Source organism: Tenrec ecaudatus, chromosome 8 (genome assembly GCF_050624435.1).
Source record: "Tenrec ecaudatus isolate mTenEca1 chromosome 8, mTenEca1.hap1, whole genome shotgun sequence".
Taxonomy (NCBI): Eukaryota; Metazoa; Chordata; class Mammalia; order Afrosoricida; family Tenrecidae; genus Tenrec; species Tenrec ecaudatus.
This window is the reverse complement of record NC_134537.1, coordinates 96,817,860-96,835,815: the sequence shown is the minus strand read 5'-3', so window position 1 is coordinate 96,835,815 and position 17,956 is coordinate 96,817,860. Positions and strand designations below refer to the sequence as shown.

The 17,956-nt window shown below is 46.9% G+C and overlaps 1 protein-coding gene across 2 annotated transcripts in view; it reads left to right on the top strand.

The window, feature by feature from the left end:
• The window catches only part of GPAT4 (glycerol-3-phosphate acyltransferase 4), a 52,112-nt gene extending 34,722 nt beyond the window's left edge, over positions 1-17,390 (top strand). For both annotated transcript variants that reach the window (XM_075556620.1, XM_075556619.1), the window contains exons 7-13: positions 144-237; positions 801-916; positions 1,969-2,024; positions 2,980-3,065; positions 9,673-9,801; positions 9,881-9,960; positions 16,369-17,390. In XM_075556620.1, coding sequence (XP_075412735.1) covers positions 144-237; positions 801-916; positions 1,969-2,024; positions 2,980-3,065; positions 9,673-9,801; positions 9,881-9,960; positions 16,369-16,477 — 670 coding nt within the window. In that variant the 3' untranslated portion in view covers positions 16,478-17,390. The remainder of the gene's footprint in view (positions 1-143; positions 238-800; positions 917-1,968; positions 2,025-2,979; positions 3,066-9,672; positions 9,802-9,880; positions 9,961-16,368) is intronic.
• Positions 17,391-17,956: the final 566 nt, after the last annotated feature.

The window sequence follows — 17,956 nt, the reverse complement described above, 5'->3', positions numbered from 1 at the left end:
CTACTGACAGCCAGCCAAATGGGGCTGTTTTTTGGAGTTCTTCGTTGGACCTGTTAATGTGTGCGATGGGGAGGAGATCTAAAAAAATTGTTTCACTCTCTAACCTGTGTTACTTTGCCTGCGTTTTTTCTTTTTAAACCTAGGAAAAACAGACCTAGAAATGGTGGCCTCTGTGTGGCCAATCATACCTCTCCTATTGATGTGATCATTTTGGCCAGTGATGGCTACTATGCCATGGTAAGTGATCATCTTTTTGTTTTCTTATGGCAAAACTTAGTACTCTAGGCCCGAGCTTACGAGCTTCTGACCCCAGAGTGCTTTCTGAAGGTGTAAACACATAGACATGCGTTCTACTCATGCTCCCCCCCCATACCTTACACGGACCACCCTGGTTCCTGTTGCTCGGGGGAACCCCATCAGGTTTGATAGGAAAGATACTGCACAGAAGCAGCGCTGAGTCCCTGGAGCATGGTTGGAGAGTATACTGTGGTCCTTGGGTGACCGTGGAAAGGGGTGAAGGTTAGGGATGGGAAGACTTGAAGGGACTGGATTCAAGCAAGGGCACTGGGGAGCTGCACTTTTATCACTGTTTTAGGGGTTTCATGTATGTTTTTAATTACACATCTCTGGTATCACCGATTAAAAGGAGAAATTTGAGGCTCTAAGAGTAATAGAAACCTGCGATTAGCAGTAAATGTTAAATGGTAAGAGGTTGAGGGATTTATCTTGGACTTGCAGGAGTGGGAGGAATGATTTGTGAGGCTCGCTTCCCTACTCATTGGCTTTGTGTCTGGGGTTAGGTGGGTCAAGTGCACGGAGGACTCATGGGTGTGATTCAGAGAGCCATGGTGAAGGCCTGTCCGCACGTTTGGTTTGAGCGCTCTGAAGTTAAAGATCGCCACCTGGTGGCTAAGAGGTAAATCTGGCAAGACGCCCCTTTCCCCTATGATCCGTTCAGTTATTCTCAACTTTCGTAGTGACCCTTTAATACAGTTCCTCCTTTTGATGATGCCCCAACCATAAAATCATTTTAGTTGCTACTTCATAACTAATTTGCTTCTGTTAGGAATAACCCTGTGACAGGGTCGTTCGACCTACAAAGGGGTCACGACACACAGGTTGAGTACAGTTAGTTACATAAAGTATGCAGAAGAGAATATTTATGGGTAGTTATTGCCCCACAGTGGATGACTGGTAAATTTTGTTTTGTTTTCACTCTCGGTGTTTTCTACACCAAGCGTATACTGCTTTCAAATAAAAACATGTTCTAAAACATAGGCTATTAAAGTCTAGATGTCTTAGCATGATTACTGAGTTCGTGGTTTTAAGTCTTTTGAATTTTTTTCTTCACATCAAAAAGTAGAAACTTTTAATGCTATTTGAAATCTCAAAGTGAATTAGTGTCTTGATTAAAAACAAGGCAAGGCAGTGGAACAAATTTGTTTTCAAACTAAAAAAAAAAAGATAAATCTGATGCATGTTAGGGAACAAGTTTTGCAGGCGACTCGAGGCTGCGGAGGACCAGCTTCCACTGCACAGGATCCACGGGGTCTCCACCCACACCCCGTTGGGGTGTCTTTCGGGTCCTTCGTGGTGCTGCAGCTGGTGGGCTGTGACAGGCTCACCCCGGCAAGTCTGCTGAGCGACACACACGTACTAAGGGTGCTGAGTGCCAGGGCCACGTTTTGTTTATGATTTTCTCAAGTGAACAGTATCCACTACAGATTTGTATACGTATTTCTTAAATCGTGTGGCTTTAATCGTGACGATCTGTTTTCCCTCCCTCTCTTTACAAGGCTTGTCTTTCTGAGCCCTGGGTTATAAAGGATAGGTTAATCCCTTTGTACTTGACTGATAGAGCCTATAAACTAGTGTCCCATCCAGTGACTAGGTTTCCTGGGGGTGTATTTTGTAGCGATGGAGATGGTGCAGTGCTGTCTAACCCTAGTCTCCTTTTCTCTTCCGAAGGCTGACTGAGCATGTGCAGGATAAAAGCAAGCTGCCGATCCTCATTTTCCCAGAAGGTAAGGGCTGAGCACCACAAAGAACACTCTGGGGAAACCACGCAGGAGCGTGCCCATGGGGTACCTTAGGAACCAGGTACCCCGACCTTTGTAAGGGTTATTTATCATCGGTGAATAGTTTGAGGCCTCCTTTCAATTAGCTTTTGAACTAAAAACTTCAACTGAAGAGTGCTATAGAGTGAACTTTAAAACAAAGAGCAGCCCCAAAAGTGGCCCTCGAGCCCATTCCCATGCCGGCTGGGAATGGATGGAGCTCCGTGGAGTTTCCAGTGGCTGCTTTTTCGGAAGTAGATGGCCAATCCTTTCTCCTGAGCTATCTCGGGGGCAGGAAGGGGTGCGGGGCGGTGCTTGGAACCAAAGACTTCACTGAGGAACCGAGTGTGCCATCCTCTGTGGCACCCGGGACTCCACGGTGAACGGAAGCACGGCAGACATAGCCGTTCTCCAACACCGTCAGCTGGGCCCTTTGCCTTCCTGTAGAGTTCTCTCTGAGACATCCCATGTCCGCCGAGCTCTCGGATTAGATCAAGGCTGATGAGTGCTGACTACGGAAAACTGCCGCCCACAAAAGGAGAACAGAACGCGATTGAGTTCCACCTCACTCTTTTCCGTGTTCCTTCACAAGCTTGGAAAGTGATAGGTTGACCTGATGTAAAGAGTCCCTAGAGCAGTGGTTCTCAAGCAGTGGGTCACGGCCCCTTTGGAGGCTGAACAACCCTTTCATAGGGGTCACCCAATTCATAACAGTAGCAAAATTATGAAGTAGCAACGAAAATAGTTTTATGGTTTGGGGGAGTCAGCACAACATGAGGAACTGTATGAAAGGGTCTCGGCATTAGGAAGGTTGATGACCGCTGCCCTAGAAGAATCTTAATCATATTTAGTCTTTATGGAATGCCTAATCTGTGGGGTAAAGGATGAAATGTAATAGCTGTTTCATTCTGCTGTGTTTTAGGAACCTGCATTAATAATACATCGGTGATGATGTTCAAAAAAGGAAGTTTTGAAATTGGAGCCACTGTGTACCCTGTTGCTATCAAGGTACAAGACCGCTGAGGGTGCATAGCTGCATCCGCACAGCTGCCCTGAGGGGTGCAGCGAGAGGAGTTGGGTGAAGGAGCTGGCGTCACCTCTCTAGGGATTGACCCTCTCCAGCAGGGCAGGTGGGGGCCGAGTGCTGGAGGAGGAGATTGCCAAAATGCCCAGAATCCCTCAGTGGGTGGTGGGGAGTATGCGAACTGAGGATTAGCCAGGTTCCCATCTGTACCTCACTTCACCACCAAGACTCAGAAAGTGGGAAGCCTGTCACAGGTTGTGTATTGTCCCCTCTGTATTTCTTTATACCTAGCTCTGGAATAGGACACTCCGCCTGAAAAGGTGGCTTACTGCAGGGAGCACGGGTATGGCTAAACCCCAGAAAGGTGTGAACATAAAGCTTATAGAGAGGCCCTCACTCTGGAAGAAGCAACACCACTGAGTTGACTGGTGGCATCATCTTGTCTGACTAGAACGGTTCCTCAGAAAAATATGATCGCGAGAGCTCATCTGACCTCCCCCTCACCCTGCAGGAACTTGGGTCTCTGACTGTCCCGGTGCTCATATGCCCTGCCAGAGGCAGCAGTAGGCTAGCCACTCAGTCCCGTCCCCACCTTTTCCTCTTCACATCCCTCTAATTTCATAAATAGATACATATTATTCTCCCTAAAAGTACTCAGACCTTACATTACTACGTCTCTAAAAACACAGTGTCATTATGCTTACAGGATTAGGTTGCGATCCCAGATCAGGGCCAAATTTGGGTAAATTTGAGTGAGTTACACGTCAAATGTAGTCTCCAAAATCTCTGCAAAGGTAGATATGTTTGCTGTCTACAGAGCATTCTGCAGAGAGAGTTCTGACTTTATTTTGACCTTGCCCATGGCAGGGAGGAGTGTTGCTCTTCTTGATTGAGCCAGTCCTCACCCAGCACTCCGATTGGATCAGCTAGGTAAAACACCTGGCCAGGAGGACAAAATTACTATTAGCTGCAGGAAAACTGCCTAATAGGTAGGCCTTCCAGAGAGGTCTGTTGAGGATGCTGTGTGCAGGAACGTAGGCTGTCAATTATGTGTTTGTCGTGGGTGGAACAGTACGGAGTGGGAGGCAGACATGTGACTGTTTATTAACAACACACTGCTAGACAGAGGCCCTGGTGAGAGTCAGCATCACCTATAGGGATTGTTAGACGCAGAGAGCCAAGGCTCTAAGCCCAGAGGTTCTGATTGAGTAGGTCCGGAAAAGGGTTAGCATTTCTAACTTGTTCCTGGGTCGCGCTGATGCTTCTGCTTGGGGAAGCACCCTTGGAGCCACTGCTCCAGCGCAGTCTTTGCAGCATGAGCCCTGGGAAAGCTGTGGCTCCTCCTGAGAGAAATGCGTCCACTTTGCCATGTGCACGTATTAAAACCTACCTGTGGTTGTTACTGACTGAAAAGGCATTCGACTTGTTGTGACTCATAACAAGCGATGGATAACATTGAGAAGAAAGAGGACTCCAGAACACCTCGTTGTGCTCCTGCGGGTCGGGTACATGCACCAAGAAGCAGTCGTTAGAAGGAACGAGGCCAGGGGGTGCTGCAGGCTTTACAGTTGGACAAGAGGTGCCTCGGGACGGGGGTGTGTGTGTGTATTTTTTCACCATACTTAATCGGTATGCTGAGTAAGTAATCAGAGAAGCATGTGGCTTCAGCATTGGATCATTAGCCTGCAATATGCAGATGACACAACTTTGCTTGCTAAAAGCGAGGGGTACATGCAACACTTGCAGATGAGGATCCAGATTGCAGCCTTCGGTGTGGATTACAACTCAGTGTCAAGAAAAACAAAACCCCGGTAGGGAGATACCCATAAAAGTCATCGGACAGACCTGGAATTATCTATGCTTTTTTCTGGGGGTGGGGGGTTGCTAGGTTACTTTTTTTTTAATTCTTTTTTCTTTTTATTCAGTTTATTCTTTTGTTTACGTTGTTGGTTTGCCTACTTATATAAGATAGGCATGGGAAGCAAACCTGAGGAGAAAGCAATGGGACTTGGGGGAAGGAGGAAGCAAGGGAAGGGAGTGGTGAGCAAACAATGCCACAGACAGGGGAACAACTAGGGAATTAAAATCAACAATGAGGAGGACATAACATCCTGGGGGTGTTGAAACAACAGCAATCTAGCTGAGAGGAATTACTAAGAGGCAGAAGAAGGGTGGGGCAGGAGGAAACAGGAAAGATCTAGGAAGCAAAGCTATATATACATAGTGGTATAAATACAGGTGTGTATATGTAATTCATAAAAATAGAGGTATTAGCCAATGTGTATATATTTATATGGCAGTACATTGAGGAAGTGGATGGACTTTGGGCCTCTGCTCAAGCTGTCCCTCAACGCAAGAACATTTCGTTCTAACAACCTGGCATTCTGTGATGCTCACCCTCCCGGCATGATCACTGAAGACGAAATGGTGCACAAACAAATGTGGTGAAGAAAGCTGATGGTTCCCTGCTATCAAAAGATACAGCGTTCAGGGTTGTAAAGGCTTGAAGTTAAAACAAGCGGCCATCTAGCAGAGAAGCAACACATCCACATAGCAGAAGCACACCAGCCTGTGCGATCATGAGGTGCCTTTGAGATCAGATAACAGGCTCCAGAAGACCCAGAACAAACAAAACATATTGAGAATTGGGGTGCGGTGGGGGTGGTGGAGCAGAGATACAAACCCATCTGTAGACAAAGGGCCATCCCCTCAAAGAAGGGTCACAAGAAGGGATGAGTCAACCAGGGTTCAGTATGGCACCGATGAAAGATGCAGTGTTTTTCTGGTTCCTGGAGGCTTCCTCACGCCCCACTATCATGATCCCAGGCCTGCAGCTCAGTTCTGGCTAGACCAGAACATGTACACAGGTACAGATAAAATGCTCAGGACACAAGGAATCCATTTGTGAGGGAACAAATGGGAGTGGCAATACCAGGAGGGTAGCGTGAAGGTGGGGGGAGAGGAGAGATCGTATCACAATGATCAACACGTAACCACAATCCCTCCCCCAACCCACCCCAGGTGGAAGAACAACAGAAACTAGAGGAAGGGGGAAAGCGGTGGGTGTAAGATATGAAAGTAATAATATATAATTTATCAAGGGGTCACGAGGGTGGGAAGAAAGGAGAGCTGATATCAAGTGCTCAAATAGTAAGTGTTTAGAAAATAAGGATATTAACACGTACACGTATGCTTGAAACAATTGTGTGGAGCTGTAAGAGCCCCCAATTAAAAAAAGAACCATATATAAATTCAATAATAAATATCAAGTGATCAATGTTCATCCGGATACAGGACACATTAAAATAAAAAGGACATTCCTTAAAAAAAAAAAAAACAAAGCTCTCACAACTGGACCAATAGGCAATGTCATTGTAAATGGAGAAGAGATTGAGCTTGTCAAGGATTTAATTTTATTGGACCAACAATCAGTGCTCATGGAAGCAACAGTCAAGAAATCACGCGCAACATACTGCAGTGGGCAGATCTGCAGGGGACGTGTTCAAAGTTTTGAAGAGCAAGGATACTGTTTGAGGACTAAGGTACGCCTGACCCCAAGCCTGGTGCTTTGAATCTCCTCACTTTAAATGTGAAAGTTGGACAGAGTGAATAAGGAAGCCAAAGAACTTATGCATTTGAATTATGTTGTTGGCAATGAATATTAAAAGTACCACAAACTGGCAGAAGAACAAACAGGTCTGGGAAGAAGTTAGAATGCTTCTTGGCAGCTAGCTTCTTGAAAGACTTGGTCTTTGGACATAATGTCAGGGGAGAGCAGTCTCTGGAAAAGGAGGGTGTGCTTGGTAAAGTAGAAGGTGAGTGGAAATTCAGAGGAAGACATTCAAGGAGACGGATTGACGAAGTGGTTGCGGTAGTGGACTCAACCATGGCAGTAATTGCTGGTGGCCCAGGCCGGCAGTGTTTCTTCTGTCGTGCAGTGTCCCTGGGGGGCTGGCTGGACGGCACCTAGCAGCACGCTGTCGGGATGGGAGCTCCTTCTGTTGCTATTCCTGGAGTCTGTGGGAGGCAGTCCTTCCAGTTTTCGTGTGCAGCAGCTGGAGGGGTTTAACTGCTGGCCGCCTGGTTAGCAGCCCAGTGCATAACCCACTACACCCCAGAGCTCATGGGAGTTGGCAAATGATATTGAAAGTACCCCGGACTGCCAGAGGAACAAGCAGCTCTGCCTTGGAAAACAAGCTGGAATACTCCTTGGAAGTGAAGATGGTGCAACTTTGTTAACAGAAGAGAGAGACCAGCCCCTGGAAAAGGGCATCCACCGTGGTAAAGGAAAAGCTTGCCAAAAATAGCAGGTCCCCCAAGAAGCAGGATTGACATTGTCTACCACAGTGGGCTCAAACATCACCACGATTTTGAGACTAGAATAAGACAGGTCAGTGTTTTGTTCTGTTGCACATACAGTTTGGAGCCTAGTTGGCAGCACATCACAATTGCAGTAACCATCTGTAGTCAATGGAGCCCTGGTGGCACTCTAGTCAAGTGCCCATCTGCTACTGACTGCTTAGAGTTGGACCCTGCCCTGTGCTCTATGGGAGAAAGATGTGAGAATCTGCGAGAGGACATATTTACAGCCTTGGGAACCCTGGGGCTCACTTCTGCTCCGTCCTGTAAGATTACTGTGAGTTGGAATCTACTCAACAGCAAAGAAGTTGATTGAGTTCTGTTCCATTATACTTTTCTAGTATTTGTGAAGCCTTCGTTGGTAGACTTGGGTGACCTTAGCCTTTCCTAGGCTCTTACATAGCCATCAAAATCAAGTGCTTAGCTGATCGTGAGGCACTTACAGCTTTCTTCACCGGAGAAAGATGAGGTTTTGTGTTCAGCCTGGGAAGCCCACTGGTGCGGTACTATTCTGTTTTACAGGGTTGCTATGAGTCAATTGACTATACAGTCAGGGTTTGGGGTTTTTTAATGTAGCTTTTGCTTTGTTTTTCTCTCTCCACAGTGTCTGCCCAGCATGGGGCAGAGAATCAGCTCTGAATAAAGGACTTTCTCATACTTACTTGTATTATCAAAATTCCTGTTTCACATTTTGCTTTATGAAATACTGTAACTCTTTCTAATCATATTTGTTACTGTTTAAAACTCATTTTACTCCTGTATTTCCTTTTGGCTTCAATATGAACTTGTTTTACTCCCTTATTATTATTATTTTTTTTGGCTTCTAATTTGAACTCATTAGATAAACTTAAATTTCTTAATTTATATACGTCATTATACCTGTGTTTTGTAGTTAGCTTTATAGGCATAATTATCACTTTTTAAACTCAGAGACTCATGGAACTCATAGCTAGAAATGCCAAGAGAGTTCACACCCAGCCCCACCCCGAGTATAAGTTTCCAACATAGGGTCCCTGCCAGGTGTTCCTGTCCGTCTCTCTGAGTGATAGGGTATTATTTGTGACGGCCAGAGACACCTTGGTCTACTGTGGGTTAACATTCTCTATTTTTTTTACTTTTTGTGATTTAGGTCAGGGTTTACATTTCATTTAAGATCACCTTTTTTTTAAACTCAGCAGCTTCAACAACTCATCAACCCTCCCAACCGTTTTAGCTTGCCCTGCCACACTCCCTCCCTCCCTGTGGGAGAGCTCGTGTGATCTGTTCGCCTTTAACTGTGCAGCTCTTTCCATCATCAGTACACAGAAGCTGTCCAGTGTTGTAGCTGTCCTGGCCCCTCAAGCACTCCAGAGAAGTCTCATGCCACTTGCTTCAGGCATTCTTTTGAAGGACTCGTTTCCTGTACAGCTTCGCCACCATCTCTCACCCTGGCTTATGTGTCACTGATGATCCCTCTGATTGGTGAGAAAGAGGTGCATGGCGTAGCTGCATTTCCCACGAGCACTTGTCCCACCTTTTGCCTCCATGAGAGTTGATAGCCGATGAATCTGCTTGTCGATGGGGACTGCAGAGCCTTTACGACCTCACGGTGCCGCAGTGCATGTCCGTTTGTTCATGAAAACTGCTGACTGAAGAGGCAGCCTTGGTGGTGGAAGTGTAGCTACAGAAGCACATCACACAAGTTCCAATTGTTTTCCCCTAGGTGTGAATACCGGAAGTGAGATTAGAAGTTAGTAGGTATATAAAGAAATCTGCCCACTTAAATGGGATACGTGTCAATGTATTCATAAGAGAAATGACATGGTGCTAGCTTTACAGGAGAGAGGGGCTAGTGAAGTGCAGTAGAAGTGGATAATTAATGACTGAGGAATGGCTCCCTGGGAAGTACATTATGTTTTATTTTTGAAGATACTCGAGAATCAGTGGTAAAGCAGGTAAACCCGGGGTGTGATTTGCATTAAAGAGGGAGGTAGTGGTTTGTGTGAGGAATCCTGGTAGGAAAGTCTTCTGGAATGCTCTGCAGCAGAAGATTGGGTCCATCTCTGGGAGGTGAACTGGAAGTTGCTGGAGGTCAGACTGGCCCAGTGGGAGTATTTCTTCAGAATGTTCCTGGAGGGAGTCTGGTAGCAGCAGCAGCTAATAAATCCTGATCCTGCTGCAGTTGACTCACTCGGAAAAATTGCTGTTAGCTCCCACAGACTTCTTACCATCCAGCTTTCTATTGCTTCCCAGTATGACCCTCAATTTGGCGATGCCTTCTGGAACAGCAGCAAGTATGGGATGGTGACGTACCTGCTGAGAATGATGACCAGCTGGGCCATTGTCTGCAGTGTTTGGTACCTGCCACCAATGACCAGGGAGGTAAGTCTCCCGAACAGGGCAGAGGTCTTCACTGTGCTGTGAGCCTGGGGTGAGTGGTCTCATTTCTTTTTTCTTTCAGGCAGATGAAGATGCTGTCCACTTTGCTAACCGGGTGAAATCTGCCATTGCCAGGCAAGGAGGACTTGTGGACCTGCTGTGGTGAGTGTAGAGCCAGACATGGTGGCCAAATACAGGAGAACTTCGATTCTGACCGAGATGCTCATTTAAAGACTCCTGTTTATAAAGAATCTTCCTCTCCCTTTTATGGAAAATTAAACTCATCAGCTTCAGATGTGAGCACTCTGACATATCTCTCCTGCTTTCAACTTGGAAGGCCGCTGTGCTAGTTTGAGGAGCTCTGGTGATGTAGTGGGGTATGCATTGGGTTGTTGACCACAAGGCCAGTAGTTCAGAACCACCAGTCATTCTGTGGCTTTCTGCACGTGTAAAAATGTAGTTTCAGAAGCCTATGTGTATCAGTTCTGAATGTATCAGATCTTCTTTGATCTGCCTTGCTCATTGTTCCTAGTTTCTAGTGCTTATGAGGCAGTTGAAACTATCCTGGCTTGGGTGGGTCCGCCACAACACATTATTCAAAGTGACCTCTTTGCTTTTTAACACTTTAACAAAAGAGACCTTTTGCAGCAGATTTCCCCAGTGCAGATATTGTTAGATTGGTTGACTGCTAGTTCCATGGGTTGATTGTGGATCCAAATTAAGTGAAACCCTTGACAATTTTTTTTAATTATCAGAATGTTGCTTATAGTCCAGTTAAGAGGCTATTTTGTTTTCTTTATGTTAAAATAATTATACTAAAAGGTATAGTGTGTATTAATTTCATCTTCATCAATAAGTGCTTCATGTCATCTTCACTTTTAGCAAGCAAGCAAGGTGTGTCATCTCCAAGTGACAGATGTTAATGAGCCTTCCTCCAGTCTTGATGCTGAATTCTTCTTCCTGTAGCTCACCTTCTTGGATTACTTGCCTTAACATACAGCTTGAACAAGTATGGTAAAATGTTATAACTCCGGCATCGACCTATCCAGATTTAAAACTGCTCAGTACCCCCTATTCTATGTGCATGTCTCTGAAATCATTGGAAAGGCGTAGAGCCTTTTCCTGCACTAATGTAAGTCTAAATGAGGACCATGTGCATCCGGGCAGACCTACAACTTCTTAAACGCATGGAAATGTGTCTTGTTTGTAACCTAGGAACGGCCTGTATCTATCACAGTGAGTTCTAAGTCACTTTCTGATATTGTTAGGCACGCTGGAGTCTGCTCTGACTCTTAGTGATCCTGTGAAACACGGCCCAGTCCTGTGCCATCTGCCTTGTTGTGTTTGAACCCATTGGGTCAACCACTGTGTCAGTCCGTCTTGTCCAGGAGCTACTTGATCAAGTCTGCTGTTCTTTTTCCAGACAGTGGTCTCTCTGACGGCACAGGTGAGACCAAGTGCGGCCACCCTCACTCCCAAGGAGCTGCACTTCGTGCAAGCCTGATTAGTCTGTTTCTCTATCAGTCTGTGGTACTTGGAATGTTCTTCATCCACGCCATCATTCAGTCTTTCAGCTTTATGTGCGTATCGGGCCGTTGAAAACCCCGGGCTTCGGGCCAGGTGCACCTTAGTCCTTAAAGTTACGTCTTTACTCTCCCACACTTGAACTAGGGCTTGAGCAGCTCATGTGCTGATTGCTGCTTCCATGAACGCTGCTTGTGGATCCAAGTGAAACAGAATCCTTAACACTTCAATCCTTTCCCCCTTTATCCTGATGTTATCAATTGGAACAGTTGTGAGGACTTTTAAAGCCTTGTTTTCTGCCAGTGCACTCTCGGTTTTTCTGTCCTATGACACCCCCTGAAGTGGCTGAGTGTCCGTCAGCTGTTTGGGCCTAGTAACTATTCATTTCCTCCTCTTCTGAAACTTCCCATGCCCTCCCGTGTTTTGCCAATACCATGACCAAACCACTACTGTGCAGCTAACACTTTTGTTTGTTTTTTACTTTTCAAAACATTTAAGAAAAGATGCAAAGCAAAGCATGTGCTGCTTCAATTAATTTCTACATGTACAGTAAGATTGTCACTTTAAAAAAGCATTTTATTGGGGGTTTGTATCCATTGTGTCAAGCATATTTGTACATTTGTTGCCATCATCATTCTCAAAACATTTTCTTTCTACTTGAGCCCTTGGTATGGGCTCCTCATTTTCCCCCATTCCTCCCTCCCCCTCGATAATTTATAAATTATTATTATTTTTTCATGTCTAACAACTGTCCGATGTCTCCCTTCACCCACGTTTCTGTTGTCTGTCCCCCTGGAAGGGGGTTATGTGTAGATGATTGTGGTCAGTGTCTCCTTTTCCCCACCTTCTCCTTCCCCTCCTGGTATGGCTGCTCTTATTATTGGTCCTGAGGGGTTTATCTGTCCTGGATTTCATGTGTTTCCAGCTCTTATCTGTACCAGTGTACATCCTCTGGTCTAGCCAAGTTTGTAAGGTTGAATTGGGATCATGATAGTGGGGAAGAGAAAGAGCATTAAAGAACTAGAGAAAAGGTTTATGTTTCATCGGTCCTATACTGCACCCTGACTGGTTCGTCTCCTTCCTGAGACCCTTCTGTAAGGGGATGTCCAGTTGCCTACAGAGGGGCTTTGGTTCTCCACTCCGCACTCCCCTTTATTCAAAATGATAAGATTTTTTGTTCTTTGCCTGATACTTGATCTTATCGATACCTCGTGATCACACAGACTGGTGGGCTTGGTTGCTTCTGAGCTAGATGGCCACTTGTTTACCCTCAAGCCTTTAAGACCCCAGATGCTATAGCTTATGATAGCCGGGCACCATCAGCTTTCTTCACTACATTTGCTTATGCACCCGCTTTGTCTTCAGCTATCATGTTGGGAAGGTGAGCATCGTGGAATGCCAGTTTAATAGAACAAAGTGTTCTTGCATTGAGGGAGTACTTGAGTGGAGGCCCAATGTCCATCGCGTGTAGCTAACTCTTAACCCTATGTGCCACCAGGACTGTTTTCCCCATGGAGTTTCTTGTTCTGTTCTTCCAGCCGGAGAAATGCTTAATGTCCTCTCTCCCCTGTTGGCTTTCTAACTCCAAGTCTTTGCACATTTTATTATAACACTTAACTAACTGCCTGTTGATAGCTACTGTTCAGCTCTTTATCGCTGCTGCCATTCACTTTGGCGTCTCTACATTTACAAGCAAGCTTTGGAGTCTCTTCTGTCATCCATTTGGGTCTTTTCTTTCCTTTGAATGGCCTTTCTATGCTTTGTAGTATGATATCCTAGACGTTATCCCGCATCTCATTCAGTCTCTGATCATTAGGGTTCAAATATGTTGAGATGGTTCTAGATTCAGGTGGGACATAGTCCAGGTGGTACGTGGGCTCTTGAGGACTTGTTTCCATTGTCTTCAGCCTTAACTTGAATGTCCGTGTCCACGGTTCATCTCTGGCCTTGTTTTGACTCCTCATGAGCTTCTCTATCACTTCTTTGCACAAATGTAGCCCATTTTACTTGCATATATTTCATCTTGCAAAGTCCACATGTATAATTGTGGTGTATGTTGTTGAAAAAATGTATTTCCAATGAATTAAGTTGCTGGCCTTGCGACACTATCAAGAGATCTTTGGCACTGTTTTATCACCAACATATTTTCCAAGTACCGACCCTTTCCCTTTGTTTCAATTTTTCCATTTCAGTCAACAATTTATAATGTAATTATTAATGCATCTTGATTGCATGTTTGATCAATTTCAGAGTATGGAAGATGGTGCAAATCTACCAATTTCTTCATCCTTGGCCTTTGGTGTGTACATTCAAATAAGAGTTGTATTTATTAGCTGGTCATCCCTGTGGGGCGTGGAGCTCTCATATCATTGAGCATATTGTACTGTGGAAAGCGTGCCTTTTCACACGGAATGTAAGGTCATTTCTATCGGTCATTCCTGGAATAGTGCACCTTAGGATTGCCCGACACCATTCATTTCAGCTCACTAGTGCCTGCGCTACAACTCTTCAAACAACGTGGTTCATTTTTGACACTGCTCAGTTTTCTTAGGGTCATGATTTGTACATTGCACATTCCACTTACTTAGGAATGTTTGCTCCTTCTCACTTGGGGTTGTACCAGCCACGTCAGCAAATGCAGGTCCCCAGAGCTTTACACCATCCACTTAATGAAGGTTGACTACATTGGGAGAAACCCTGGTGCACTGGTGAAAGCTCTCAGCAGAGAAGCAGGTCAGCGGTTTGAACCCACCAGCTTTCCCGTAGGAGAAAGATGTCATCGTCTGCCTCCATAGAGATTCCAAGTCTTGAAAAACTACCGGGCAGTTGTCTGTCCAATAGGGTTGTGTGAGTTGGAATGGACTCAGTGTCAGTGGGTGGGCTACTTGGAGGAGACAACTCTTTCCCCGTTGTATTTGGTCCTTATTTCTAGTCTGTCTTGGTCTGGAAGCTCCACTAAAAACCTTGGGGTATTTGGAATACCAGCTACCAGCGCACACAAGCCACTGCAGTGTGACAGCCTGACAGTTTGCACGGAAGCCTTCATTTCTGTGCACCTTCTCAGGTTTTGGACGGTCTGCTCGTGGGGCACGCAAACAAGCTCATCTTGCCATGTGGAGCTGCCCTGATGCTGATGTGGAGCCCTCTCAGGAGTGCTGGATTTTCTCCAAGCTCAGTGTTTGGCGAAGCTGGCCATCCTTTGGAAGGCACACGTTCCTTGATTGTAGTTTGCTTGTTGCCCACTAGGGCAGGGGCTGGCGGGCTTTTCTGTAAAGAACAAGATAGCAAATGCTTAGGTTTGGTGGGCTCTGTTGCAGTTCCATAACTTTGGGCAGCACGATGCAGCCATGGACAGTGTTATAGAAACAGGTAACTGGCTGGATCTGATCCGTACTAGAGAATGTAATCGTTTCACAAGGGGTGAATTCATGGGAAAATGGATGAAAAGATACAGCATTCTTCCAAGAATTTTTTGAAACCTCCTTATATTCCAAATAAGGGACGAGTGCCAGTTGAAGGACACTGTCATTGCCTTGGTGGCAGGCTTACTTGCTAACCAGGAGGTTGACAGTTGGAGCCCATCCAGTGATCTGCTGCCGGAAAAGGACAGCCTAGGAAGCAGTGTGTAAGACCTCTGTCACGGGTCGCCGTGCACTGGGATCACCCGCTGGCGTCTGGGGACAAGAGTCACTCTGGAGGACATTTAACTCACGTGACCATGCCGACTCATAGGGACCCTGTAGGACAGGGCAGCACAGCCCCTGTGAGTTTCCCATACTGTAAGTCTTTATAGGAGTAGAAAGCCCCATCTTTCTCCCACCCGGTTCAAACTGCTGGCCTCGGGGCATACAGCCAACTCGTAACCACTACCCCACCAGGTCACTCCTCAGGGACCATCGGGGAAAGAAAGTAACCAGTTCAAATTGCCAACAGAGGGGAGTGGGTTCGCAGAGGATGACCTTTTCACAATGTTACCTTTTTTTACGCCCTGACTACCGTTTTTTTAAGCTGATGTGCTAGCTAGCAATCTTGTATCCTCACTGCAGTCTCCTGAAGAATAGGAATTGTTACTGCTCTTTTACAGATGAGAAATGAAAACACTCAGTGAGGTTACATACCTTCTTCGGTTCTCATCAGTCGTTAATTTTCATCACCTTGAACGGCTACGAAGGAGCCCTGCAGTTGGATCGTTAGAGGTGGTGCTAAGGTCTAGAGTTCAGGCGAAGAGTGGGGAGCAGGCTGTGAAGAAACAAATGGTCTAGAGGCTTGTTCGGGGCTGTTGGAGAGAGATGCTCGGCACTGCAGTCGGTGGAGGAGTTTGAGTGGTGCTTCCAGAAGGTCGTTTAGTGGGTATCTCTGCGAGGTGCACATGCTTAGGTGCTCAGACTCGCTGACTCGATGCCAGTTTGAACCCACCACGGTGCCTTAGACGCACGCCAGCCTGGCCCTCTGCTTCTGCAAGTGACTGCCTGGAACCTTGTGGGGCACAGCTGTGCTCTGAGAGGCCGCCAGCTTGCAGGAAGGGAGAGCTGCGCTTGCCTCATGCTCTCGTTTGCATGGCTCTCATGCACCAGGGTGGGACTTGACTCATTCTCTCATTGACTCTCGGTGTGTCTGAGAGTTTTTAAACCGCACGATAACACCGGAATGCCTTTCTCCTTTGTAGACCGTGACAGTAAACAGAACTTCAATGCCTTTTAAATGTTAGATTGAGTCCATTCTAAAACACCTTGAATATGAGCAGAGAATTTTTTTTAAATCTTAGTTATTTTAATTTTTAAGAAAACAATTATATTTTTGCTTTTTTTTTTTTTGCCTTTGAAATCTTTACAAATGGTGATTTCTGACCCCAGGGTAAGATAAGAGTTGAGTATGGTAGAAAGAGTGGCTTCCCAAACGGAGCCCGGTCCGAGCTCAGCTCAGAGGGCACCCTACGGAGCACCCCTCCGAGTGCCTTTGCCCCGGCAAGCTGTGTCTTGGGAGCGCTGGGATCCAAGGGCGGGTGAGAAGCTGCTTTGCTCTGACGTCCAGCCTTTCTCTCATCAGGGATGGTGGTCTGAAGAGGGAGAAGGTGAAGGACACGTTCAAAGAGGAGCAGCAGAAGCTGTACAGCAAGATGATCGTTGGGAACCACGAGGACAGGAGCCGCTCCTGATCCTCCCCTTGTCGGCTGGAGCCACCGGTCTCAGACCCTGACGTGTGAGCCAGCTTGAGTTGTTGCTGCCACCGCTGCTGCTGCCCCTGCTGCATCCTTTCCACACTCAGGGGCCCATGGGCCGCTCTGGACCCTTGGACTGCAGCATCTTCAGAGCGGTGCCGGAGCCCCGGGCCTGGCAGCGCAGTCAGCCCTTGGCTGTCTGGAGTGAATGCTGCTGGTGCGGCTGCCCGGGAGGAGATGCCTTTTTGTTTCTTTTACAGTAAGTCTATTGAAGGAATGCCATTCACGTCGACGCTCCACTGTGCATGTTGTGCGGGGCTGAGTGTTTGCGGAGAATCAGCCCCATTCCTGCTGGGAATGTCAGTGGGTCGCAGAGACCCACATCCCAGGGTCCTAGCTGGGGCAGAGCCCGCCACTCGAGAGGAGTGGCAGTGCCGACGGCCCGGGCTTGCTCCTGCCTCAGCGTTGCTCCCCAGCCTGGGATGCCCATAGGCAGGCAAGAAAGAAAACTTGTCTGCAGGGGCTTTCAGCAAAAGGATGTTTGAAATCCTTGTGCTGCCACCCCTGGGAAGCCACCAAAGGTAGACGGGAAGAGGCCAGTCAGCCCGACTCACTCATCCGTGTTGAGAGCCGGGAGTCACTGTGCAGTCAGGCTCTGGTGTGGTCCTCACTGCTGTGAGTGAATGTGGGTGAGTGCGTGCCTCGGTTTCCCCATCTGTCGCATGGCTCCGCGGGAAGAGTGGTGACACCTACCTCACAGGGTTGTTGTGGGGATCGCAGACCAGTAAAGCTCAGTGCTAGGAACACGGTCTGTGCAGCATGGCAGGACGAGGTCAGCTCAGAGCTGCTGCACAGGCCTTTGGATTTGTTTTTTGTGAGTAAATAAAATTTTCTTGGCTGGTGAATGAAATGAGGGTTTTTTTCCCTTCTCTCTGTCTTCCCTAGCTGGAACCCTGTATAACATGTTTTGTTTCTTGTCTTGTCAGAATTGCTCTTACCTTACTTGAGCTTAATCCTGAGACTGGCTCTTGGAATAAAGACCGGTCATTCAGAAGATGGACTGTCCATGTCAGGGGGGATGTAGCTCTCGCTCGGGTTTACACAGCATCCGTTCAGAATCCCCAGTGTAGACTGGGAGAAGATTGGTCCACACATGGGGGCCAGGGCGCTGGGAGCGAGCGAGTAGTGGAGCCTGTTTCACTGGGTTGGGGGATGAGAATGGAAGGTGGCAGGTCGGCCTGGAGGATAAGGGACATGGTAGAAGCAGGGAGGCTCTGGAAGGGGACAAGGGCTGCCATGTGGGCCCACCACTTTGTAGTCTGTGCAGGGTGATCCAGGGCCAAACAACCCTTGTTGACTCTTGCTTCTGAGGTTCCCCAGTTTCAAATCCCTCAGAAGAGAAAGTGGCCTCCCACCCTCCATTTATCCACCCGCCGCCTACTCGTTTGGTTCCCTCCCGCTCTTCCTCTGTGACAC